Source organism: Lithobates pipiens, unplaced genomic scaffold, assembly GCF_037356315.1.
Source record: "Lithobates pipiens isolate NorthernLeopardFrog02 unplaced genomic scaffold, aLitPip1_a1.2 Scaffold_22, whole genome shotgun sequence".
NCBI lineage: Eukaryota > Metazoa > Chordata > Amphibia > Anura > Ranidae > Lithobates > Lithobates pipiens.
The window spans coordinates 40,036,916-40,063,175 of record NW_027507784.1 but is presented as its reverse complement, the minus strand read 5'-3'; the positions used below and the strand labels follow the sequence as shown (position 1 = coordinate 40,063,175).

Here is a 26,260-nt window from a genome sequence, read left to right as displayed (position 1 = left end):
TCTGAATGTCCAAGAGTATCTCCTGACACTTAATGCATATGCTTTGGAACTGCCCTGAACTGTTCAGACATTGTCAGAATGTGGTAGAAACCATTGATCGGGTGTATCAAATACAGATGCAGACAAATCCAAAAATATGTTTGCTAGGACAATTAGAAAAATAAACGATATACTCTGAAAATTAGACTCCCCATTATTAGGATATTATTTATAGCAAGAAAATTGATAGCAATGAAATGGATATCCTCTAGTAGCCCAACATATGAAGAATGACACATTACTAAAGGGATGGTAGGTATATAAGAACGGGGAATTGGCAAATAAATTTGGTGAAATGTGGGAACCATGGTTGACACCCTTTATCTTGGGATCTGGTGGAAGCATAGGCGTTAATAGATTATCTATCAGTTATAGAATAATTAAAGTGGTGTTTCCACCAAAAAAAAAATGGCTTAATTCATAAAAAAAATAAAAAAAATTTTTTACTCGCCTCTAAATGCCTGTTGCCAGGGGGTCCCTCGTAGTCTGCCTCCTTCAGTGCCCGGGCACTGACATCACTTCCCCTTCGGTGCCGCACAGTCATCTGGGACCTGTCACGTGTCCCAGGTGACTGTGCGATGAAGCCACAGCCAGGTGCCCACAGTAAGAATGCCACGAGGGGAGGGGGGGGGCCTTCGTTCCCCCGCATCGCTGGACCCTGGGACAGGTAAGTGTCTGATTATTAAAAGTCAGCAGCTGCAGTATTTGTAGCTGACTTTTACATATATATTTTTTTTTTTTTTTTTTTTTAAGGGGGCACTCCACTTTAAGGTATGATGACTGAAGAAGGAAGGAATGGTGTAGGGGGCTTTTGGTTGGGATGGAGTGGAAGTGAGGGATAGAGAATTTTTATGTTTTAGGCCCCTTTCACACATGCGGACGATATGTCCGTATTTCATCCATCCGTTTGCGGATGAAATACGGACATACATTCATCCCTATGGGATAGCGGGTGTCTGCGGATGAGCATCCGCAGACACCCAATTTCGTCCGTCTCCGCAACAGTCCGATTCTGCAGACGGAGGAAAATCCTATTTTTCTATCCGTCTGCAGAGCGGATCGGATGAACACGGGCAGACGGTCCGTGCTCGTCCGATCCCCCATAGAGGAGAGCGGAGAACTGACAGGGCGGTCCCTGCACAGTGTGCGGAGACCGCCCTGTCCGCAGCCGGCTCAGCGGGGACAACGGAGCGATCCCCGCTGAGCGAGCGGATCATCACGGGGCGGATCATTACTGATCCGCCCCGTGTGAAAGAGGCCTAAGGTAGGGGTTGTTGTGTTTTTTTGTTTGTTTTTGTTTTTCCCCTTTTTTATTTTATTTATTTATTTTTGTTGTGTGTGTGTGTGTGTGTGTGTGTGTGTGTGTGTGTGTGTGTGTGTTTTTTTCTCCTTTTTTGTGTGGTTGCTGTTTATAGAATTTAATGTGTTTGTATGTATTCTGGATTTTTTTTTTTCTCCCATGTATGTTTTATGATGAGTTTGTGATGAAGAAAAAGATATTAATAAACAGATTATTGAAGGGGAAAAAATAAATAAATAAATTTACCACAGCATACCTTCAGTAGACTTTAAGTCTACTGGAGTCCATGCCTTGATGGGTCAGGGCTGTTTTGGCAGCAAAGGGGGACCTCCTCAATATTAGGTGACTGGTTATAATGTTACAGCTGATCAGTTTGTGTGTGTGTATATATATATATATATATATATATAGTTGTACTTTGAGATGTTTTTTTCCTTCATAGCGATTCACTAGATGGTGGGAGAGAGAATCGCGATGAAGGTTCTGAGTCATGACATGGGCAGTATCGGCTTCCTCATCTGTCCCCGGTTTCCTGTCCTCTCCCCACAGCCAGAGCTTACCACACCCTGCAGGCTTGCTGGAAAGCCGAAAGCTTAACCATGCTATGAAAAATTTGCATAGCAGTAAAACCAGTGTGGTTGCCATTCCGGGTTCCTCCCATAACCGTATGCGTTCTTCTCCGCACTGAAACAGGCTTTCACTTTCACTTCCTCATTTCTTTACTGAATAGGTGGTGAAAGACGGGTGTCTGCAGGCCCCTTTCCAGGAACTGCTGCTACACGTTCAATAAGGTTGATTCCGCCTCTAGTAACAAATCGCCAGCAGCAGAATTGCTAAAAGAAAGGCAGCCTGCGTGTCCCTGGGGAACTGTTCCCTGTTAGGTCACTTAGTCACTGGCTTGAGCCGCTGCTAGATCTCAATCGCTAGGGATAGGAGCAGCATTTCGCTGCCTCGGCTACAAAAGGTGCAAATTCCATAAGGACAAAACAAGAGGCCTCTTGGCCACCCTACTGCTGCTGATTTTTTTTATTTATTTTTTTGCAAGCTGCAGGATCGTTAATGGCAGAGTCGCCCGGGTTTGTGGCTGTCTGTTTCTATGGATGCGCATAGTGTGGGGACACACATCTCTAGCCCCTGTGTGCATGGGTGGCTCCATATGATGCTGCGAGAGAAAGGAGCCACCTTGAAACGGGCAACCCTGAGGCATCGATTATGGTACCAGCTTAAGACCCCTTTCACACTGGGGTGCTTTTCAGGCGCTTTAGCGTTAAAAAAAGTGCATGTAAAGCACTCGAAAGAAGCCTCATCTGCAATCCCAATGTGAAAGCCCAAGTGCATTCACACTGAGATCCCTTTCACACTGGGGCGTTTTTCAGGCTCTTTAGCTGTAAAAAAAAAAAGCACCTGTAAAGCACCTGAAAAAAGCCGCAACTGCAATCCCAATGTGAAAGCCTGAGTGCTTTCACACTGAGGCGCTGTGCTGGCAGGGCGTCAAAAAAAAGTCCTGCAAGCAGCTTCTTTGCAGCCCTTTTGGAGCTGTGAATACACCAGTACACCAGTGCCCCTTCCCATTGAAATCAATGGGAAGCGCCTGAAAAGCGCTATTGGCAGCAGCGCCTTGTGGGTGCTTTTAACCCTTTATTTGGCCACTAGCAGGGGTTAAAAGCGCCCCAATAACGCTGGTAAAGCGCTGCTATCTTAAGCGGCGCTTTACAAGCGTTTTTTGGGTGCTGACATTGTGAAAGGGCTCTTAAAGCACTTGGGCTTCTTTCAAGCGCTTTACAGGCGCTTTTTTTTTTTTTTTTTTTTTTTTTTAACGCTAAAGTGCCTGAAAAACGCCCCAGTGTGAAAGGGGTCTAAACTGGAGCATGGGCAAGGATTTAAAGAAGCTGCATACTCAGTAAGTGATTGCACCATAAGGCCGGGTTCACACTGCTGCGGGGGGAGATCCGGATGTGATTCGCACCGCACTGCAGTGCAAATCACATCCGATCTCCGTAGCGATGCGAGTACAGCCATACAGATAGTATGGCTGAATTCGCATCGCTCCCGCAGCAAACTCGCACGGGACCCTTTTTTTGGTCCGCAACAGAATCGGATCACATGGGTGTTCACACCATGCGATCCGATTCCTGTGCGAGTTTGCAGATCGCACTGCGATATGCTGACGGATCTGGGGGTGTCATTAACATTTCATTGACACTCCCAGCCGTTCGCATAGGGCAGTGTGAACTGCCGGCGGGAGTCATGCGATGCGGGAAAACGCCGAGGATTCGCGGCGTTCCCGCATCGCTGTGGTGTGAACCCAGCCTAAGTGTAGCCAAAATTACAAACACTAAAATCGGCACAAGGGACATGTCCTCATATCTCTCTACGTGGACGAGATGGTTCCTGGTTAAAGTCATTGTAAAGTCTTGTCTTAATTTTTTTTTTTTTTTCTATAAAAATAATACTTGCCTGATCTTTGCAGTGGATTTGCACAGAGCAGCCCAAATCCTCCTCTTCTCAGCGCCCTCTTTGGTGCCCCTGGTCCCTCCCTCCTGTTGAGTGCCCCCACAGCAAGCAGCTTGTTATGGGGGCACCTAAGCCGAGCTGCAGCTCCTTGAGTACATTCAGACACGGCGCTGCGGTTTGACTCCCGCCCCCCCTCTCTCTCTCTCCTGATTGGCTAACTGACTTGATGGCCGAGACACTCATGGATATCTCTGGACAGAGATGGGCTCAGGTGTTAGGGGGGCCGAGGGGGAGTGCTGCACACAGAAGGTGTTATCTTAATGCATGATTACAACCTTTACAAACAACACTGCCCCATTGAAAGATCCATCTTGGGTTTCCGCCGGCCGAGGTCTTCATTCTGTTTCGAAAAGGCCACCTGTTGAGCAATCTACATTCCCCCACGCTCCTTTTTTCCCACAATACCCCCCCCCCCCCCCCCCCCCCCCCCCCCGACTTGCTACAGTGTAAACCTGGAATGCAAGTAACGCAGTTTACAAGCGTTTCACAATACAAGCTATTTTATTTTATTTTTTTTTAAATGCTGACTCGATTTTCAAGCGTTGTCTCTCAAGGCGAGCAGGATTTAAAGCAGTGTTCCACCCAAAAAAATAAAAGTTAAAAGCCAGCAGCTACACTTACTGCAGCTGCTGGCTTTTAACAATTGGACACTTACCTGTCCTTTGAGTCCAGCGATGTCGGCACCTGCAGCTGATGTTTCCATCAGCTGTCGGGAGCTGCCGCAGCCATTGTGGGTAAGGGTACCCGGCTGTGTAGCCTTGCAGTTTCACTACAGGAACCATACTGCGCATGTGCGAGGCCCCGCTCCTCTCTCCTACTGGCCCGGCGACAGGGAGAGGATGAGGTAGCCCCACGTGGTGATGTCACGGCCCAGGCCACAAGGAGAGGAGGAAGGAGCCCTGCGGCGATGTCACGGGCCACCGCCCAGGCCTCAGGGACCCTCCTCCTCTCCCTGTCACCAGGCCAGTAGGAGAGAGGAGCGGGGCCTCGCGCATGCGCAGTAGGGTTCCTGGAGTGAAACCGTAAGGCTACACAGCCGGGTACCCTTACCCGCAATGGCTGCGGGTGCAGACATCGCCAGACTCAAGGACAGGTAAGTGTCCGATTGTTAAAAACCAGCAGCTGCAGTAAGTGTAGCTGCTGGCTTATAATTTTATTTTTTGTTGGGTGGAACACTTCTTTAAATCCTGCTCGCCTTGAGAGACGACGCTTGCAAATCGAGTCAGCATTTAAAAAAATAAAAATTAGCTTGTATTGTGAAACACTCGTAAACTGTGTTACTTGCAATCCAGGTTTACACTGTAGTAAGTCAGAATCATCCTGTAGCTGCTGGCTTTTAATTTTTTTATTTTTTGGGGTGGAACACCGCTTTAACAGGTGGGAACACTGTCAAAGATGGGTATCCTGTCCTCCTCCCCCCCCCCCCCCCCCCCCAAAATGTGCCAATTGTGGCATCGGAGGGGGAGAGGAGACAAATGAGCGGAAGTTCCACTTTTGGGTGGAACTCCGCTTTAAGCCGCTGAGGATGCAGTACCACATTTGGCCAGAAGTGTGGGGGCACCAGTGGTCTGAGTTTTTCCCGAGTGTCTCTGGCCACATGCGGTACTGCATAGACCAGCAGTGGCCGTGGAACAGATTATCCGAGTTTCCATTATTTCCTATGGGGATACGCTTTGGATTACAAGCCTGCTTGTTGAACAAATTATGCTCGTAATCCAAGGTATTACTGTATTGCCTTTCTCATACTGCCTTCTCTGCAGTGTAATTGTATACTGTTTGCAATTGTCCCTGTTTGATGATTTCTGTATTGTTCTTTTTGTTTTACTCAATAAAATCTTCATGGATGGAAAAAATAAATTGCAGTAAAGCCGGTCATACATGGATCTAAAATCGTCTGGTTCAGCAGATAACAGGCGAATTTCACTCCATGTATGGGCACTGGGGCTGTACAGGACTCGATTTCCGAAACGATTGTCTCACAGCGACTCCTTGATAACTTGCTGAAGCTTAACTATTATAAGGGTTTTTTTTTTATTTATTTATTTTTATTTATTTTTTCTGCTTGTTTCATTTTGTTTTTTGTTTTTTTCATTCAGAATGAATACATGAAAGACGATTTCTTCATTAAGATCGAGACGTGGCATAAACCGGATTTTGGGACCCTGGAAAATGTAAGTTATTTGACTACCTCATTGCCACTTTTACACAGGGTCTCTTTCTTTCTTTTTTTGCTAGAATTACAAGTGAAAAAACACAATGCTATAAAATAGAGGCTGCTAAGAGCCCTGTATCTAAATAGTAGCCTGTGAGACCAGCAGGTTCCTCATTGGGTATCTCTACAGTGGGGTGCATTGTAAAGTGACTGCACGTGTGTCACGGCTTCGGGTGCTTCATCTGGAGACTGCTGGATGTGAATGGAGATCCACATGACTCTTCCTACTTGTTGGTCAGCTGTCTGGTCCCAGTCAGGGTATCCCGGTTGTATAACCCGTGTCTTATTCCAGGTACATGGGTTGGATGCGGAGACCTGGAAGGAGGTGGAAATTGTACCTATTGATATCGCAGATCGCTCTGAAATCTCAGAAGATGTAAGTACGGTGATTTGCTCAATGTGGTGCCTTAAGATTTAAATGTTTGTTAATGGGGGGGCCTTGTACCTTCCTTTTAGGACTACAAGCCGGAAGAGGACCCTGCTGCATACAGATCGGAGAAGACGGGGAGAGGCCCATTAACAAAGGATTGGATGGTAATGTTTGTTCTTCTGTCGGAAACTTTTTTATTTCCAACGCTTTTACTGTCACCACCATAAACACTGCAGAAGTGGCTTTTGGGGGTATTTTACACACACTCCCAGCAGCTGCAGTAGTGTGTGTGTCTGTAAATCTGGCTAGCCAACTGTCTACTGTCAGATGGAAGCTTCCACACAACCCAGGATCGATTGGCTCCCTCCCATGTTTCCCAGGCTCCAGGGTTCCAGGGTTCCGGGACCAGCATGGCAGGTGCCATCAGTTTGGGGGGGGGGGGGGGATTAGCGAACATCCGTTCCTTGAACTTCCCATTTTTGCTACCGACATGGAAGCTACATTAATATGTCACTTCGGGGTCACTTCCAGTATGACCAGGGGAGAAACTAATCTGCATTCCATTACTTTTATTGAAGGCAGGGGTCTTTTAGACCCCTGATGTCTCATTCAAGACATTTAGATGGAGGTCTGTTAGACCCCCTGATGTCTTATTTATTCAAGGCATTTATACGGATGTCTTTTAGACATCTGATGTCTTTCATTCAAGACCTTTAAACTGAGGTCTTTTGGACCCCTGATGTCTCATTCATTCAAGGCATTTAGACAGAGGTCTTTTGGACATCCGTCTCATTCAAGACCTTTTAGATAGAGGTGTTTTAGACCCCTGATGTCTCATTCATTCAAGACATTTGGGTTGGATCTTAAGTGCTTCTGTCATTTTTCTTTTTTAAATTAAACAAATAAGCCCCCTTTGTGATGCATTTTTGGTGACAGGCTCTCTTTAATGACACCTCAGGAGGTCTTTTAGACCCCTGATGTCTCATTCAAGACATTTAAACAGATGTCATATAGAGAGAGGTCTTTTAGACCCCTGATGTTTTTTTTATTTTATTTTTTATTTTTAAGACAGATCTTTTAGACTCCCAATGTCTCATTCATGACATTTCTTTTAGACCCCTGATGTCTTATTCAAGACATTTAAATAGAGGTCTTTTAGACCTCCTGAGGTGTCATTAAAGAGAGCCTGTCACCAAAAATGCATCACAAAGGGGGCTTATTTGTTTAATTTAAAAAAGAAAAATGACAGAAGCACTTAAGATCCAACCCAAATTTATTTGAGCCCTTCCCACACCTCCCACATACATGAACGTACGAATATAAATGCACGTGTTGAGGGCGCTTGCATGGTAAAATGTCCAATTAACTACACGTGATGTATCACTGCGCACGCTGGAGCTCGAGCAATAATTCTAGCGCCATTATTCTTGTCTAACTCTTAACTGATGTAGGGGCTTTTAAAACGTTCCCTGTGGAAAATATAGGATAATGAAATTTGCCCCGCGTTTCACAGGCAATTTTAAGGTTTCACATGTTGTTTCTTATTACTCTGTGTAACCTCATTTATGTGTCTGCATAACTCTCATGAGTTGTTTGTGTTTTTATTTGACATAACTATATGTTTGTATTTGGTTGCAGAACGAGATCCTTAACAACCCCTCTTGCCCCCACATGTGTGCCTACAAACTAGTGACTGTCAAATTCCGATGGTGGGGCCTTCAAGGTAGAATGGAGAAGTTTATTCACAAGGTAAGTTCACACACCCACTAGGGAACCAGAACATAACAAGTCATAGCCTAACACTAACTATTCTTCAAAACTTCCCCCCCCCCCCCTAATACCCTGTGTTTAAAAAAAAAAAAAAAAAGGGTATTACCTTATTACTCCGGTCCAGTCATGTGATCATGCAGCTCCAGCTCTCTGACAGAGAGCAGCTGCTGCAGAGGAGAGAGGAAGGGGAAGGGAACCTTTTAAGAATAGTTAGGCTTTTCTCCTCTTTAAAGATACCGTCACTTCCTGTCATTCAAGGCAAATGTTGACAATCTTGAGTGTTGGATCGTATCGCACATGGCGTGCCCATACCCCTGCATCCCATAATGCACTGCACACAACTTTTCACTAGGTATCTGATGTTGCTGCAGTGCATTATGGGATGTGTGGGATGGCGAGCAGAGCCTAGTTTTTAGCCTGAAGCAAAGTAGGTATGGGCAGGCTACTTTCTTCTCGAATTCGATCTCCTGGGAGGAAGGAGGCCTTTTGATAGGCACCTTTTCAATGCTGTCAACCTCCCCCCTCCCCCCCCCCCCCCCCCCCCCCCATGCCCGTTTGTAGCTTATATGACATGGTATTCTCTTACACAGCTCTTTAATTTTTATTATTCCTGAGAAGTACTTGGGCAACATGCTTGTGCTTTTCTAAAGCACATGGGTTGCTCAGTTTAGCATGCAAGTTTTTAAAGAGGCATAAAAGGGGAGAGAAGACAAGCGCCAGCAATGTGTTGTAAGGATAAACCAATACCATATTATTCCTTTTTTTTTTTTTTTGTTTTTTTTTTTTTTTTACAATGAGCCCAAGTACCAATTATATTATATTTATATATTTTTTTTTATCATTTTTTTCACTTTTTTTTTTTTTTTTTTTTGTGGTACTCGCCGATTAGCGATCCCTACCGCAACTGTTTTGTTTACACTGTCAGCAATGGACAAAGCGCTGAAAAGTTCATTACAAATTAAATAAATTTTATTTTTAACTCCTTGCGCTTTTTTTCAATGTAAAACGTGTAAATTTGTTACAGTGGTACATGCTTGAGATAAAACCTTTTGTGAGTACAATACTTTTAAACACTACACTTAGTTGGTGCTTGTCTTCTCTCGCCTTTTATGCCTTCTCTCTGGAGTTACTCCTTGCTCCCATAATTTAGCTGCCGCAGGAATTAGCTTTTTTGATCTCATTGGAGTATGAACTAACCCATTTATGGACTGTTAACCCCATTATCAACACTCGGTTGTGCCATTTTATTTCCCAAGTTTTTAAAGAGGAGCTGTTCTGTGAAAGCTGTGCCGAAAAAAAAAAAAAAAAAAAAAAGCAACGTTCAAAGGACTGGTCAGGGCTCAGGGCTCCCTGTAGTGCAGGGATATGCAATTATCCGACCTCCAGCTGTTGCAGAACTACAAGTCCCATCATGCCTCTGCCTCTGGGTGTCATGCTTGTGGCTGTCAGAGTCTTCCTATGCCTCATGGGACTTGTAGTTCTGCAACAGCTGGAGGTCCGTTAATTGCATATCCCTGCTGTAGTGGATCCTAATGCCTTGTTCTTGCTCTGCGCCATGTCTCTGTGTGTGGGGGTGGGGGGTGGGGTGGCGCAGCAGCCCTCTTGGTAGAGAAGCAGGGCTTTGCTTCCTCATATGGGGGGGGGTGAACCCTGACAACTGGTGATCTGATGATTTGTGGGGGAATATTCAAGAATGACGGAGGGTTACAGGAAACTCAAGGATTGAAGCGGGAGATCTTTGCAGTGTAGGTCCTCAGGTACGGCTTCCTCTCCAGCAAGGAGAACAGTGAGCATCACAATAGTAGCATCTCTAGATTATTTGTCCTTTTTTATGTCTCAGCTGCCTTGTACCTGGATTGGGTCACTCATCTATCGCCTCATGTTTATTTATTTTGCTAGCAAGAGAAGCGACTCTTCACAAACTTTCACCGCCAGCTTTTCTGCTCCCTGGATCGGTGGGTGGATCTGACCATGGACGACATCCGCCGTATGGAAGATGAAACACAGAGAGAGCTGGATGAGGTAAGGAGGGGAAAGTTGACTTGTATAACATGGCGGTAGATGTATGTATTGCATAGCTAACGGCCTCCCCTGCTTTTCCTACAGATGCGGCAAAAAGGACAAGTCAGGGGGATGACTGCGAAAGACGAGTAAACTTATTATTTTTTTTTTATTCTTGGCTCCAAGGACTTACAGGTGAGAACATTAACGTCCTTTCTATTTCAACAACTACCACTGGGGGGCACCATGTGATTTCAAATATTTTTTTATAATCTTCTTCCAGTGATTTTAAAGTGACAGTCATTAGGCTGCTTTTTTAAATTTAAAGTAGTATTAAACCATCAGGTTTTGTTTTTGTTTTTTCTCTATAGATCCACTTCGATAGCTAATCTTTCACATTTTTATCACCTTACTGTGCTTCCAAAATTCAATGAAAAGCACTCTATGAATGGAAGTGCGGTCGGCAAATGGTTAAAGTATAACTAAAGGCAAAAACTTTTTTTTTTTTTTTTTCTGTGGAGCATATAGGGATTACAACACCTGTCAGCTTTTATTGATGTCTGTGCCCCTGTTAGGGAAATTCACCCTCTATAGCTGTCCTGTCCAATAAGGACATCGCTTTTGGAGAGATTTCCTCTCGCTTCCTGTTTTAAAGTATGAGACAGAAAGTGACGAGAAATTACAGATTAGAAAACGCATGGCAAAAAAAATGTGATGGGGTTATAACCTTCCCTTGCTGTATTTTAATATAAAAACGTTTTTTACCTTTTTTAAGTTTAACCATCTCCCACCCACCGTATTGTAAAATGAGCGCAGGGTGGCACTCTTGTCTGACGTCTCTCGCGGCACTTGCTCGGCGATCAGTGGTACTCGCTGACCCTGGGGCACTGCTCATCACCGATCTCAGTAAAGAGCCAATGACAAGGCTTTTTACCCATGTCATCAGCTGTGTCCAATCACATGTGAACAAGGAAATGCTGGTTATCGGGCATTCCTCTCCTCACACTGACAGCGTGTGAGGAGAGCCAATCGGCGGCATTTCCTCACAGGGGAAACTGTACAGGTAATTGGGGGAATGATCATCAGTGTAGCCCCAACAGTGCCCATGAGTGATGCCAGTCAGTGCTACCTATCAGTGCTCATAGTAAGTATTCTGACCCCCTTACATTTTTCACTCTTTGTTATATTGCAGCCATTTCCTAAAATCATTTAAGTTCATTTTTCCCTCATTAACCACTTGCCGACCGCCGCACGACGATATACGTCGGCAGAATGGCACGGGCAGGCATATGGGCGTATATATAAGTCCCTGCCTGCCCGCGGGTGGGGGGCCCGATCGGGCCCCCCCCCGGTGCCTGCGGCGGTCGGCATTCCTTCGAGAGCGATCCGGGATGAGGGGGCGGCCATTCATTCATGGCCACCCCCTCGCGATCGCTCTCGACGAATGGAAATCCTCCGTGACATCACTTCCTCTCCTGTAATGTAAACACAGGAGAGGAAGTGATGTATTCTCTCCTCCGTGTCGGTATTTTTCGTTCCGGCACCGAGGAGAGAGCATCGGTGAGTTGCACCAACACACCACACATACAGTAGAACATGCCAGGCACACTCACACCCCCCCTTTACCCCCCGATCACCCCCCCAATTACCCCTGCCCCCCCAGTCACAGTGACACCAATTGCTTTTTTTTTTTTTTTGCATTGGTGTCATTTGTGACTGTAATAACTGTTAGGGCAGTTAGGGTTAGCCCCCTTTAGTTCTAATGTACCCCCCTAACCCCCCCAATAAAGGTTTAACCCCGTGATCACCCCCCGTCGCCAGTGTCACTAAAGCTGGGTTCACATTGCAGCGGTTTGAGAACGGATGTGATTCGCACCGCACTGCAGTGCAAATCACATCCGATCTCTGTGCGATTCGAGTTCAGCCATACAGATAGTATGGCTGAATTCGTGTCGCACCCGCCGCAAACTCGCACGGGACCCTTTTTTTGGTCCGCAGCAGAATCGGATCGCATGGGTGTTCACACCATGCGATCCGAGTTTACAGATCGCACTGCGATATGCGAACTGATCTGGGGGTGTCATTAACATTTCACTGACACTCCCAGCAGTTCGCATAGGGCAGTGTGAACTGCCGCCAGGAGGCATGCGATGCGGGAACCCGCCGCGGATTTGTGGCGTTTCCGCATCGCTCCAGTGTGAACCCAGCCTAATAAGCAATCATTTTTCTGATCGCTGTATTAGTGTCACAGGTGACGCTAGTTAGGCAGGTAGGTATTTAGGTTCGCCGCAACTTTTTATAGCGCCAGGGACCCCCATATACTACCGCATAAAGCCCCCTGATTGCCCCCTAGTTAACCCTTTCACCAGTGATCACCATATAACTGTTACAGGTGACGCTGGTTGGTTAGTTATTTTTTTATAGTTTCAGGGCACCCGCCATTTATTACCTAATAAAGGTTTAACCCCCTGATCACCCGGCGGGTGTCATTTGTGACTGTAATAACTGTTAGGGCAGTTAGGGTTAGCCTCCTTTAGTTCTAAGGTACCCCCCTAACCCCCCCAATAAAGGTTTAACCCCGTGATCACCCCCCGTCGCCAGTGTCACTAAGGCTGGGTTCACATTGCAGCGGTTTATGAGAACGGATGTGATTCGCACCGCACTGCAGTGCAAATCACATCCGATCTCTGTGCGATTCGAGTTCAGCCATACAGATAGTATGGCTGAATTCGTGTCGCACCCGCCGCAAACTCGCACGGGACCCTTTTTTTGGTCCGCAGCAGAATCGGATCGCATGGGTGTTCACACCATGCGATCCGAGTTTGCAGATCGCACTGCGATATGCGAACTGATCTGGGGGTGTCATTAACATTTCACTGACACTCCCAGCAGTTCGCATAGGGCAGTGTGAACTGCCGCCGGGAGGCATGTGATGCGGGAACCCGCCGCGCATTCGTGGCGTTCCCACATCGCTCCAGTGTGAACCCAGCCTAATAAGCGATCGTTTTTCTGATCACTGTATTAGTGTCACAGGTGACGCTAGTTAGGCAGGTAGGTATTTAGGTTCGCCGCAGCTTTTTATAGCGCCAGGGACCCCCATATACTACCGCATAAAGCCCCCTGATTGCCCCCTAGTTAACCCTTTCACCAGTGATCACCATATAACTGTTACAGGTGACGCTGGTTGGTTAGTTATTTTTTTTATAGTTTCAGGGCACCCGCCATTTATTACCTAGTCTCACTAGTGTACCCCTAAATTTAGGGGTGTCTACTTTCCAAAATGGGGTCATTTGGGGGGGGTTTGTGCCATCTTGGCATTTTATGGCCTTCAAAACTGTAACGCCCTTAGAAAGCCTGAAGGCGGTGCTTGGTTTTCGGGGCCCCGTACGCGGCTAGGCTCCCAAAAAGTCCCACATATGTGGTATCCCCGTACTCAGGAGAAGCAGCAGAATTGTTTGTTTGTAATTTTCCCGCAACTTGTGGCAAAATATAAAATATTCCATGGACTCAACATGCCTCTCAGCAAATAGCTTGGGGTGTCTACTTTCTAAAATGGGGTCATTTGTGGGGGTTTTGTGCCATCTTGGCATTTTATGGCCTTCAAAACTGTAATAGGTAGTGAGGAGTGAAGTCAAATATTTACGCCCTTAGAAAACCTGAAGGCGGTTCTTGGCTTTCGGGGCCCCGTACGCGGCTAGGCTCCCAAAAAATCCCACACGTGTGGTATCCCCGTACTCAGGAGAAGCAGCAGAATTTATTTTGGGGTGTCATTTCACATATGCCCATAGCATGTGTGAGCAATATATCATTTAGTGACAACTTTGTGTAAAAAAAAAAAAAAAAAATATTTTTTTGTCATTATTCAATCGCTTGAGGCAAAAAAATAAAATATTCGATGGGCTCAACATGCCACTTATCAATTTCCTTAGGGGGTCTACTTTCCAAAATGGGGTCATTTGGGGGGGTTTTGTACTGCCCTGCCATTTTAGCCCCTCAAGAACTGAGATAGGCAGTCGTAAACTAAAAGCTGCGTAAATTCCAGAAAACGTACCTTAGTTTGTAGATGTGACAACTTTTGCGCAAACCAATAAATATACAGTTATTGACTTTTTTTCTACCAAAGACATGTGGCTGAATACATTTTGGCCTAAATGTATGACTAAAATTGAATTTATTGGATTTTTCTAATAACAAAAAGTAGAAAATATCATTTTTTTTCAAAATTTGCGGTCTTTTTACATTTATATAGCAAAAATAAAAATCGCAGAGGCAATCAAATACCATCAAAAGAAAGCTCTATTTGTGGGAAGAAAAGGACGCAAATTTTGTTTGGGTACAACATTGCATGACCGCGCAATTACCAGTTAAAGCAGCGCAGTGCCAAATTGTAAAAAGACCTCTGGTCATTTACCAGCAAAATGGTCCGGTCTGAAAGTGGTTAATGTACACACAGAACCCCATATTGACAGAAAAACACAAAATTGTTGACATTTATGCAGATTTATTAAAAAATAAAAACTGAAATATCACACGGTCCTCAGTATTCAGACCCTTTGCTGTGACACTCATATCTTTAACTCAGGTGCTGTCCATTTCTTCTGATCATCCTTGAGATGTTTCTACAGCAGGGATATGCAATTAGCGGGACCTCCAGCTGTTGCAGAACTACAAGTCCCATGAGGCATAGCAAGACTCTTAGAGCCACAAGCATGACACCCAGAGGCAGAGGCATGATGGGACTTGTAGTTTTGCAACAGCTAGAGGTCCGCTAATTGCATATCCCTGTTCTACACCATCATTTGAGTCCAGCTGTGTTTGATTATACTGATTGGACATGATTTAGGAAAGCCACACACCTGTCTATATCGGACCTTACAGCTCACAGTGCATGTCTGAGCAAATGAGAATCATGAGGTCAAAGGAACTGCCTGAAGAGCTCAGAGACTAAATTGTGGTAAGGCACAGATCTGGCCATGGTTACAAAAAAAATTCTGCTGAACTTAGGGTTCCTAAGAGCACAGTGGCCTCCATAATCCTTACATGGAAGACGTTTGGGACGACCAGAACCCTTCCTAGAGCTGGCCGTCCGGCCAAACTGAGCTATCAGGGGGAGAAGAGCCTCGGTGAGAGAGGTAAAGAAGAACTGTGGCTGATCTCCAAAGATGCAGATGGGAGAAAGTTGTAGAAAGTCAACCATCACTGCAGCCCTCCACCAGTCAGGGCTTTGTGGCAGGGTGACCTGACGGAAGCCTCTCCTCAGTGCAAGACACATGGAGTTTGCTAAAAAAACACCTGAAGGACTCCAAGGTAGAACTTTTTGGCCTTAATTCTAAGCGGTATTAGTGGAGAAAACCAGGCACTGCTCATCAGCTGTCCAATACAGTCCCAACAGTGAAGCATGGTGGTGGCAGCATCATGCTGTGGGGGTGTTTTTCAGCTGCAGGGACAGGACGACTGGTTGCAATCGAGGGAAAGATGAATGCGGCCAAGTACAGGGATATCCTGGATGAAAACCTTCTCCAGAGTGCTCAGGACCTCAGACTGGTCCAAAGGTTTACCTTCCAACAAGACAATGACCCTAAGCACACAGCTAAAATAACGAAGGAGTGGCTTCACAACTCCGTGACTGTTCTTGAATGGCCCAGCCAGAGCCCGGACTTAAACCCAATTCAGCATCTCTGGAGAGACCTAAAAATGGCCGTCCACCAACGTTTACCATCCAACCTGACAGAACTGGAGAGGATCTGCAAGGAGGAATGGCAGAGGATCCCCAAATCCAGGTGTGAAAAACTTGTTGCATGTTTCCCAAAAAAGACTCATTGCTGTATTAGATCAAAAGGAGCTTCTACTAAATACTGAGCAAAGGGTCTAATTACTTAGGACCATATGATATTTCAGTTTTTCTTTTTTAATAAATCTGCAAAAATGTAGACTATTCTGCATTTTTCTGTCAATATGGGGTGCTGTGTGTACATTTAATGAGGGAAAAAAATGATTTTAGCAAATGGCTGCAATATAACAAAGAGTGAAAAATGTAAGGGGGGTCTAAATACTTTCTGTCACCACTGTACATGATAAATATCAGTGGTCTCATCAGCGCACATCAGTGAAGGCAAAAAATATACTTATAAAATTTAATAACAAACGGGGAAACTTTTTTTTATTTTTATTTTTTTCCTTCAGAATTTTTGGTCTTTAATTTTTTGCTAAAAAATAAAATGAAAAAAGATAATAAAAAAAATCCCAGTGGTTATTAAATACCACCAAAAGAAAGCTCTATCGGTCTCAAATGATAAAAATGTTGTTTGGGTGCAGTGTTGCGTGAATGCGCAATTGTCATTCAAAATGTGACAGTGCTGAAAAATGGACTGGGCAGAAAGGGGGTAAAAGTGCCCAGTAGGCAAGCATTTAAAAGAAAACAAATTGATAAACGCTTTTTTTTTTTTTTTTCTTTTAATCAATCAATCCACTGAAATTGTAATTCTGGTACAAAGCATTGCAGAGTAATTTACAAATAAAATAAAGGTGAAGAGTAATTTTATTTAAATTTTTTTTTTTTTTTTTTTTTTCTCTTTCTCTTTAGATTCCTCTCAGGCGGAGTCTGCCACATCTTTCTTCCTCTCATTGGCTGGACTGCACAGGGTGGGGCGTTTTTTTTTCTACGTTTTGAAGAGAAGGGAGAGGAAGAGCTGCTGGCCCCACTGCCTACCACCTATTTCGTTGTTGTTGTGCCCCCCAGCTCCCCCCGGCTTCCCTCATTTAACTTTTTGTCCGCCCAGTTTTTCCAGGGGTAGTATTTAGCCATGTCCTGCCCCTGCCGGCCATTCTCACTACAAAATGAACCTATCTTTCCTTCTTTTTTTTTTTTCACTTTTCTATTGCTGCAGAACTGGCAATGGGAACAAAGACAAGGTTGGCGCTCTTTTGTGCTCCTGTTCCAATTATGAAAGCCAAAATCACCCTGGGGCCCAGTATTGTGCATCAAGAAGGGAATAGCGTGCCTGTGTAAACCTAAATGATCTTCTTTCGTGCATTACATACTTCTCTCGGCAACCGTTGTGTTGTACTACTTGTCCACACAGGCCAAGATCCTGACCTTCGCCAGTAGGTTACAGCGTTGTGCCAAGCCGCAGCATTTGTCCAATGGGCTGTTAGTGGGAGCGTCACAATAAGACTGTTTTGACTGGATGGCGTGGCAGTTGTGCCTTGACAGCGTCGTCCAGCAGTGAAGGGGTTTTTGTCGCTGTTGGTGATGGCTCGCTTGTACCTGTTGACCAACGTGGCCCAATGGAAGCCATTTTTTATTTTTTTTTACCTTGGATAAGGAACCCAATGTGGCTATTTCCCACCCTTTGTATGACAGGTGCACTTTAATGATTCCCAAAGGCCCTTTGCTTCATAGGGGTGTCCTCGGTGCAGCTGTTGAGGATTTAATATCACAAAATTTGGCTTCGGCAGGAGAAGAAACCAATTACACGTGCCATTTTTTTTTTTTTTTTTTTCCTTTTTCGTTTAGGGTCCAGAATGCATTTTACAGAGAAGGGACCAGGATGGGCGTTCACTGGGGAGGTGGGCGGGGATATCATACCAGGGAGGAGGGGGAGGTGTTAGTCTTTTTTTTTTTTTTTTTGGTTTTTTTTTTGTTTTGTTTTTTAAAGGGTATTATGTGACAGCATTTATGGAAATAAAAAGAATTATAATCATGTATAGGTGTGTGTGCACGTGGTGATTTGTGGTTATGGTGGGGAGAGGTGGTTACTCTAAGTTTCTGTCTCGTTTTAAACCCATTGGCGCCTTCTGGCCCTTTTAAGGGGTTGCAGATGTCGGGAGGCGGGGGGGGGGGGGGGGGGTTTATGATCATGGGACTGCTGCGATTGGCTGTCACCGCGGTCACGTGACCGGAAATTGATCAGGAGCTTTCCGTTATCAATGTTTTTTGCACTGTAGTACGCAAATATGCGGCCGCTCGGCTCCAAGGCTCATCCACCAAGAGGCCATGTTTTTTCGTGCCAAGAGGTTAAAGAGAAACTGCAACAGGCACGTTTTGAGTTATTACCATAATGTTTAAAGGGGTTGTAAAGGTAAATGTTTTTTCACCTTAATGCATTCTATGCATTAAGGTGAAAAAAAATCTGACGCTGCCTGCGCCCCCAGTCCCCCCCGTTTTTACTTACCTGACCCCTCGAAAATCCCACGCTCACCCCCGACATCCTTTTCACCACTCAGCCTGGCCGCTGATTGGCTGGAGTGGATGGATGGAAAGCAGCGCAGCCATTGGCTCGCGCTGCTGTAAATCACATCCACTGATGCGGAGCGCCGGGTGGCGGGGCCGTGTGATACAGAGAGCGGCTATAGCCGCCGGCTGTAGCGCAAGAGCGCGCCCGCAGGCGCTTCTCACCATGTGAGGGAGCTCGCATAAACGGGAGAAGCACCTGCGGGAGGAAGCAGAGACAGCCGCCGAGGGACACCAGAAGAGCAGGTTCGGGGGCCACTCTGTGCAAAACGAGCTGCACAGTGGAGGTAAGTATAACATGTTTGTTATTTTAAAAAAAATTACTTTACAATCCCTTTAAGCTGAAAAAAATGTTTTTATTTGACTTTTACGACTTTCTTTTTTTTTTTTTGTTGTTGTTTTTTTTTTTTTATATATAATGTTACTGTCCTTGCTTCACCTTTTTGCGCTACAGTCCTAAAAATTAAAGCCAAACTCCGTGATGAGCAAATATTGCCTAAATACGAAGAGGTATGTGTATTCTTGGTGAGCTGTGTTTGCAGAGGCAAAGTTGTGAATCGTTCCCTCTGTGCAGGAGCTTCCTGTTATAAAGACTGCTCACTGCTACTCTCTCTCCTTGTGCAGAGTCACTGGTCTTGTCTCCGCCCCCTTCCTGTAGTTCCCTGCAGTGGGTGTGGCCTGCTGGATCCCTCCCACAGCTCTGCTGTCTACACAGGCTGTTTGCAGCACAGTGATGTGATGATGTCACTGTTAATTTTACCAAGTAATATCTAGGTTTGCAAAGGAATTTAGTGCACACAAAGTGGATTTATATCCTTTTGTGGTGATTGGCAAATCTATTTAGGTGAACGTTTTTGTGCCCGGGATCAGCTTTAATCCTTTCGGTTGGGAATGTTGGTCTATCATAAAAAAGCGTGCACTTCTAGTTCTGGGACTGCGCTGTCACTGACAGCCACCTGTTGCACATAAACATTGGGGTAATGGGTGGGGTAGTTTCTGATCAATCATGAACAAGCGGGGGAAGACGAGGCTCGGGGCCCTAGGTGCAATTGTTTTGTCTTCAAAGGATTAGATTCCTGGTCACAATGGAGACTGCCCAGTAGAGTTGGGCAAACAGTTCGTACCGAGTGAAAGTTCGGCCTGAGCATTGCCTGTTCGGCAGACACCTGAATTTGCAACGTGTTCGGCGGGCGTTCGCCCCACCAAAACGCCCTACAATGCACTGCGCATTCTAAGCCCTGATTGGGCAAAGCTTTGCCTAATCAGGGCACAGTGAATAGCTGGTTGCTAAGGATGTGGCGGCCGGCTGCCTGGCACCACTCCTTAACCAATAAGTCATCAGCTGTCAGGATTTCCTTGCTGACAACTGAAAAAAACAAAACGTTGCAGGCAATAAAGTGTCCAGCCCATATCAGGCTCCTGGGGTCTGGTATGGATCGCAATAAAAAAGTAAAAAAAAATAAAAATACGTCCAGTCCATACCAGGCTCTTGGGGTTTTGTATGGATTTTAGTGGAACTCCCACGCCAAAAAAATTAAAAAAAGTGGAAGCCTCCTAAACACCACCACCCACCCTTCACCCCACAGCTACTGTAATCCATCCCCAGGAAACTGGGACCCCATGAGGTCCATCTAAGAAGCTTGCCAGTTCTCCCGTGACTTGACAAAGCGCAAGCACGTGAAACGCGTCGTCACAACAACCCCTACGCTTGTGCTCTATGCTGGTTCCTGGTGGCCCCTTCCTGCGTCCACCCTGTGGCCGTTTCGTGATGTTACCTGCGGCACGCTGAACCTGGTCACCCCGCATGGCATGTTACAGGGGCTGTCGATCACCATCTTCCCACAGCCCTCACATATGAACTTGGAGGTGATGTCCAATCATAGCCCGGAACTTTCGGCATTGGTATTGCTTTCTTTTTATATCATGTGGAAATGCGCGGCTGTTCTCTTGCGATAACTGGCCTGTCTCCATTGTGACCAGCGTTCTAATCCCGCGAGGACAAACGATTGCACCCAGGGCCCTGAGCGCTGTCTTCACCTGCTTGTTCATCTGTCTCAACGCCACCCCGTGTCTATACCTGACAGCAACCGTGGGCAGTTCCTTTTGGTGTTTTTAGTTGTGTTTACACACCGATGATCATTTTGGCTATAGCGCTCGGATTTCTGGTGCATCTTTCTCCTAGTTTCTGATCATGTGATCACTGAAACGGTGACGATCATGTGATTTTTGCCTACAAACAGACCTCCCGACTTCTGCTGTCACTGTGCTGCCCACACAGGAGGGCTCCATGACCTCTGAACCCAGCAGCCTTCAGATGTCGCAGTGCAATACGGTGTGTAAAAATGAATTTAAATCAAAGTTTACAAATCTGTAAGGCTGGTAAATATCAAATGACCAGAAATTTTGTTTTATTTTTTTTTCATTTATTTTTTATATCTGTATGTTGCTTTATAATTAATACAATTTGTGAGCAGGCAATTTATTAAAGTGGTTCTATAGGCAGAGGATTTTTTTTTTTTTTTTTTTTTTTCTTCTTAATATAACCTTCATGCATTCTCTCCCTCCTGATCGGCTCAGATGCAGCAGTGGAAGCCATTGGCTCCTCCTGCTGCTGTCAGTCGCAGCCAGTGAGGCGGGGGCAGGGCTGTGCTGTGTGTGTGTGTGTGTGTGTGTGTGTGTGTGTGTGTGTGTCAGTCAATTGACACACAGAGCGGTGCTCAAGAGCAAGCATGCGTGAGTGCTCATAGCAAGTGGCTTGCTATGGGGGCACTCAGAAAAGGGGAGGAGCCAGGAGCGCCAACGGGGGACCAGAGGAGGATCATCATGGCTGCTGTGTGCAAAACCACTGCACAGTGCAGGTACGTATAACATATTTATTTGTTTTTCTTAACCGCTTGCCGTCTAGCTGCCCGTCATTATACTGCGGCAGGTCGGCACAATCCCGCCAGCCGTCGTAGCCATACATCGGCCCCTTTAAGCGGGATAGCAGGCGCACGAGCGCCCGCTGCATTGCGGGAGTGCCGATGCTCGTGGCCAATGACCACCAGCCATGGGCGATTGCAGGCATGAGAGGCAGAACAGGGACGTGTGTGTGTGTGTGTGTGTGTGTGTGTGTATATGTATATGTGTGTGTGTGTGTGTATATACATACATACACAAATCCCTGTTCGGTGAGGAGATGCAGATTGTGAGTTCCTAATAGCTAGGAACCACGATCTGTCATCTCCTCTAGTCAGTCCCCTCCCCCTCCAGTTAGAACACACAGTCAGGGAACACACTTAACCCCTTGATCGCCCCCTAGTGTTAATCCCTTCCCTGACAGTGAGTAATCAGTGCATTTTTATAGCGCTGATCGCTGTATAATTGTTAAGCATCCTAAAAATGTGTCAAAAGTGTCCGATGTGCCGGCCATAATGTTGCGGTGATGATAAAAATCGCAGATCGCCGTCATTACTAGCAAAAGAAAATAATAAAAGTGCCATAAATCTATCCCCTATTTTGTAGACGCTATAACTTGTGCGCAAACCAATCAATATATGCTTATTGTGATTTTTATTAACAAAAATATGTGGAATACCTATTGGCCTAAACTGAGAAAAAAAAAATAGGGATATTTATTATAGCAAAAAGTACAAAATATTGTATTTTTAGTTTTTTCGAAATTGTTACTTTTTTTTATAACGCAAAAAATAAACCGCAGAGGTGATCGGATACCACCAAAAGAAATCTCTATTTGTTGGGGGGAAAAAAAGACGTCAATTTTGTTTGGGCACAGCATTGTACGACAATACGCAATTGTCAGTTAAAGCGCTGCAGTGCTGTATCACAAAAAATGCTCTGGTCATTGAGCAGCCAAATCTTCAGGGGCTGAAGTGGTTAAATTAGAGTTTACAATACTATATAAGGTGCCTATTGAATAAGTGGTAATGGAGTGGATCTGTGAGCATAGCTTGCTTAGGCGTCGGGCTGTCAGGAACTTCTGCCATTTTGCCCTTTAAATAGGCTGGTGATCGCATGTCTTTAACAACTTACAAGAGTCTGTTCTCAGCCTCACCCGACCCACAGAGCCTTGAATGGAGAAAATGCATGAATTGCAAGAAGCACAGTCTGTATTATTATTATTTTTAATATATAATGTGTGTGTTGTGTACACCGGCATACATACAGGTGCATCTCAATATTTGAATATCGTAAAAAAATTATTCAATTCAAAAAGTGAAACTCCTATACAGTGCCTTGAAAAAAAATTATTCATACTCCTTGCAATTTCCCACATTTTGTCACGTTACCACCCAAAACGTAAATGTGTTTTATTGGAATTTTATGTGATAGACCAACACAAAGTGGCTCATAATTGTGAAGTGGAAGGAAAGTTTTATAAATGTTTTTTCAAATTTTTTTACAAATAAATATGTGAAAAGTGCATTTGTATGGCGCCCCCCGGAGTCAATACTTTTTAGAACCGCCTTTCTCTGCAATTACAGCTACAAGTCTTTTTGGGGATGTCTCTACCAGCTTTACACATCTAGAGAGAGACATTTTTGCCCATTCTTCTCTGCAAAATATCTCAAGCTCTGTCATATTGGATGGAGAGCGTCTGTGATCAGCAATTTTGAAGTCTTGCCACAGATTCTCAATTGGATTTAGGTCTGGACTTTCACTGGGCCATTCTAACACATGAATATGTTTTGATCTAAACCATTCCATTGTAGCTCTGGCTGTATGTTTCGGGTCGTTGTCCTGTTGGAAGGTGAATCTCCGCCCCAGTCTCAAGTCTTTTGCGGACTAACAGGCTTTCTTCTAAGATTGTCCTGTATTTGGCTCCATCCATCTTCTCACTCTGACCAGCTTCCCTGTCCTTGTTGAAGAAAAACATCCCCACAACATGATGCTACCACCACCATGTTCCACAGTGGGGATGGTGTGTTCAGGGTGATGTGCAGTGTTAGTTTTCCACCACATAGAGTTTTGCTTTTAGTCCAAAAAGTTCGATTTTGGCTCATCTGACCAGAGCACCTTCTTCCACATGTTTTCTGTGTCCCCCACATGACTTCTTGCTAACGGGATTTCTCAAGGCCCCTTTCACACTACCACGACTTAAAAGTTGCGTGATTTTACTGTGAATTTGCCACAATTTCAGGGAATGTCTGTTTAAACGAGGTCTATTGACATCAACTCACATGAAAGTCGGACCAAAGTAGTACAGGGACTACTTTGAAGTCGGCACAACTTGAAGTCGCACATATATGAATGGTTATCATTGGAAATCATGGGGAACAACTTGTCATGTGACTTTGCAGTCCCAAGTCAAACAAGTGTGAAAGGGGCCTAAGGCTTTCTTTCAACAATGTCTTTCTTCTTCCCACTCTTCCATAAAGTTCAGATTTCTAGAATGTATGACTAATAGTTGTCCTGTGGACAGATTCTCCCACCTGAGCTGTGGATCTCTGCAGCTCCTCCAGAGTCACCATGGACCTCTTGGCTGCTTCTCTGATGAATGCTCTCCTTGCCCGGCCTTTCAGTTTAGGTGGACCGCCATACCTTGGTAGGCTTGCAGTTGTGCCATATGCTTTCCATTTTCGGATGATGGATTGAACAGTGGTCCCTGAGAGGTTAAAAGCTTTTTTATTTTTTATAACCTAACCCTGCTTTAAACTTCTCCACAACTTTCTCCCTGACCTGTCTGGTGTGTTCGTTGGCCTTCATGATGCTGTTTGTTCACTAAGATTCTCTAACAAACCTCTGAGGGCTTCACAGAACAACTGTATTTATACTGAGATTAAATTACACACAGGTGGACTCTATTTACTAATTAGGTGACTTCTGAATGCAGTTGTTTCCACTAGATTTTAGTTAGGGGGTATTAGAGTAAAGGGGGCTGAATACAAATGCACATCACACTTTTCACATTTATTTGTAAAAAAGATTTAAAACCATTTATAATTTTCCTTCCACTTCACAATTATGTGCCACTTTGTGTTGGTCTATCACATAAAATCCTAATATCCTATTGTATGTTTTTGTTAAAAATTGTCGGTGTAACATGACAAATGTGGAGAATTTTAAGAGGTATGAATACTTTTTCAGGGCACTGTCGTATGTAAATTCATTACACACAGAGTTATATATTTCAAACATTTCTTTCTTTTTAATTTTGATGATTATGGCTTATAGCTAGTGCAAGCCCATAATTCAGTATCTCAGAAAGTTAGACTATTGTGAAAAAGTTCAGTAGCCAATGCCAGTGTGACATCGTGAGTAGACTCACGGTGTCACACTCGAATTGGCTACCTAAAAGGGTGTCTCAGTCTGGTTTAGTAGGTTACACAATCACGGGACAGACTGCTGTCCAGAAGACGGTCATTGACACCCTCCACGAGGAGGTTAAGTCACAAAAGGCCATTGCTAAATAATCTGGTTGTTCACAGGGTGCTGTATCCAAGCATATTAACGTAGAGTTGAGTGGTAGAAAAAGGTGCACAAGCAACAGCTATAACTGCAGATTTGAGAGGATCGTGAAGCAAAGGCCGTTCAAGAATTTGGGGGAGATTCACAAGGAGTGGACTACGGCTGGTGTCAGTACTTCAAGAGCCGCAACACATATACGTATCCAGGACATGGGCTGCAACTGTCGCATTCTTTGTGTCAAGTCACTCCTGAACCAGAGACAATGTCAGAAGCATCTTACCTAATCTAAGAGAAAACAAAAGGCCTGGACTGTTGCTCAGTGGTTCAAAGTCCTCTTTTCAGATGAAAGTAAATTTTGCATTTCATTTTGAAATCAAGGTCCCGGAGTCTGGAGGAAGAGCGGAGAGGCACAGAGTCCAAGTTCCATGAGGTCCAGTTTGAAGTTTCCACCGGCTGTGATGATTTGGGGAGCCGTGTCATCTGCTGGTGTTGGTCCACTGTGTTTTATCAAGTCTAAAGTCAGGGCAGCCCTCTAGCAGGAGATTCTAGAGCATGGGTCTTCAAACTCTGGCCCTCCAGTTGTTCAGGAACTACAATTCCCTTCATGCCTAGTCATGTCTGTGAATGTTTTACAATGCCTCATGGGATGTGTAGTTTCGCAACAGCTGGTGGGCCGTAGTTTGAGGATCCCTGTTCTAGAGCACTTCATGCTTCCCTCTGTTGACCAGCTTTATGGAGATGCTGAATTCATTTTCTAGCAGGACTTGGCACCTGATCACACTGCCAAAAGTACCAACACCTGGTTTAATGATCATGGTATCGCTGTGCTTGATTGGCCAGCAAATTCGCCTGACCTAAACCCCCCATAGAGCAGGGATATGCAATTAGCGGACCTCCAGCTGTTGCAAAACTACAACTCTCATCATGCCTCTTCCTCTGGGTGTCATGCTTGTAGCTATCAGTGTCTTGCTATGCCTCATGGGAGTTGGAGTTCTGCAACAGCTGGAGGTCCGCTAATTGCATATCCCTGCCATAGAGCATTGATGGCAAACCTTGGCACCCCAGATGTTTTGGAACTACATTTCCCATAATGCTCCACTACACTGCAGTGTAGTTGAGAATCATGGGAAATGTAGTTCATAAACATCTGGGGTGCCGAGGTTTGCCATCACTGCAATATAGACTCGATGGGGTAATGTCAAGAGGAAGATGGGAGACACCAGGCCCACCAATGCAGAAGAGCTGAAGGTTGTGATCAAAACAACCTGGGCTTCCATAACACCTCAGCGGTGCTACCGGTTGATCCCCACCATGCCACTCCCCATCAATGCAATAATTCATGCAAAAGGAGCCCCAACCAAGTATTGAGTGCTTACTGTACTGTACATGGACAAACTTTGCAGGAAGCCAACA

General features: G+C 45.0%; 1 protein-coding gene across 1 annotated transcript in view; it reads left to right on the top strand.

Moving 5' to 3' along the window:
- Positions 1–17,913, top strand: part of LOC143923629 (phosphatidylinositol transfer protein beta isoform-like) — a 28,176-nt gene extending 10,263 nt beyond the window's left edge. The window contains exons 6-12 of the mRNA XM_077447429.1: positions 5,950–6,024; positions 6,358–6,441; positions 6,522–6,599; positions 8,074–8,184; positions 10,105–10,227; positions 10,312–10,401; positions 16,790–17,913. Of these exons, the coding sequence (XP_077303555.1) occupies positions 5,950–6,024; positions 6,358–6,441; positions 6,522–6,599; positions 8,074–8,184; positions 10,105–10,227; positions 10,312–10,359 (519 nt within the window). The 3' untranslated portion in view covers positions 10,360–10,401; positions 16,790–17,913. The remainder of the gene's footprint in view (positions 1–5,949; positions 6,025–6,357; positions 6,442–6,521; positions 6,600–8,073; positions 8,185–10,104; positions 10,228–10,311; positions 10,402–16,789) is intronic.
- Positions 17,914–26,260: the final 8,347 nt, after the last annotated feature.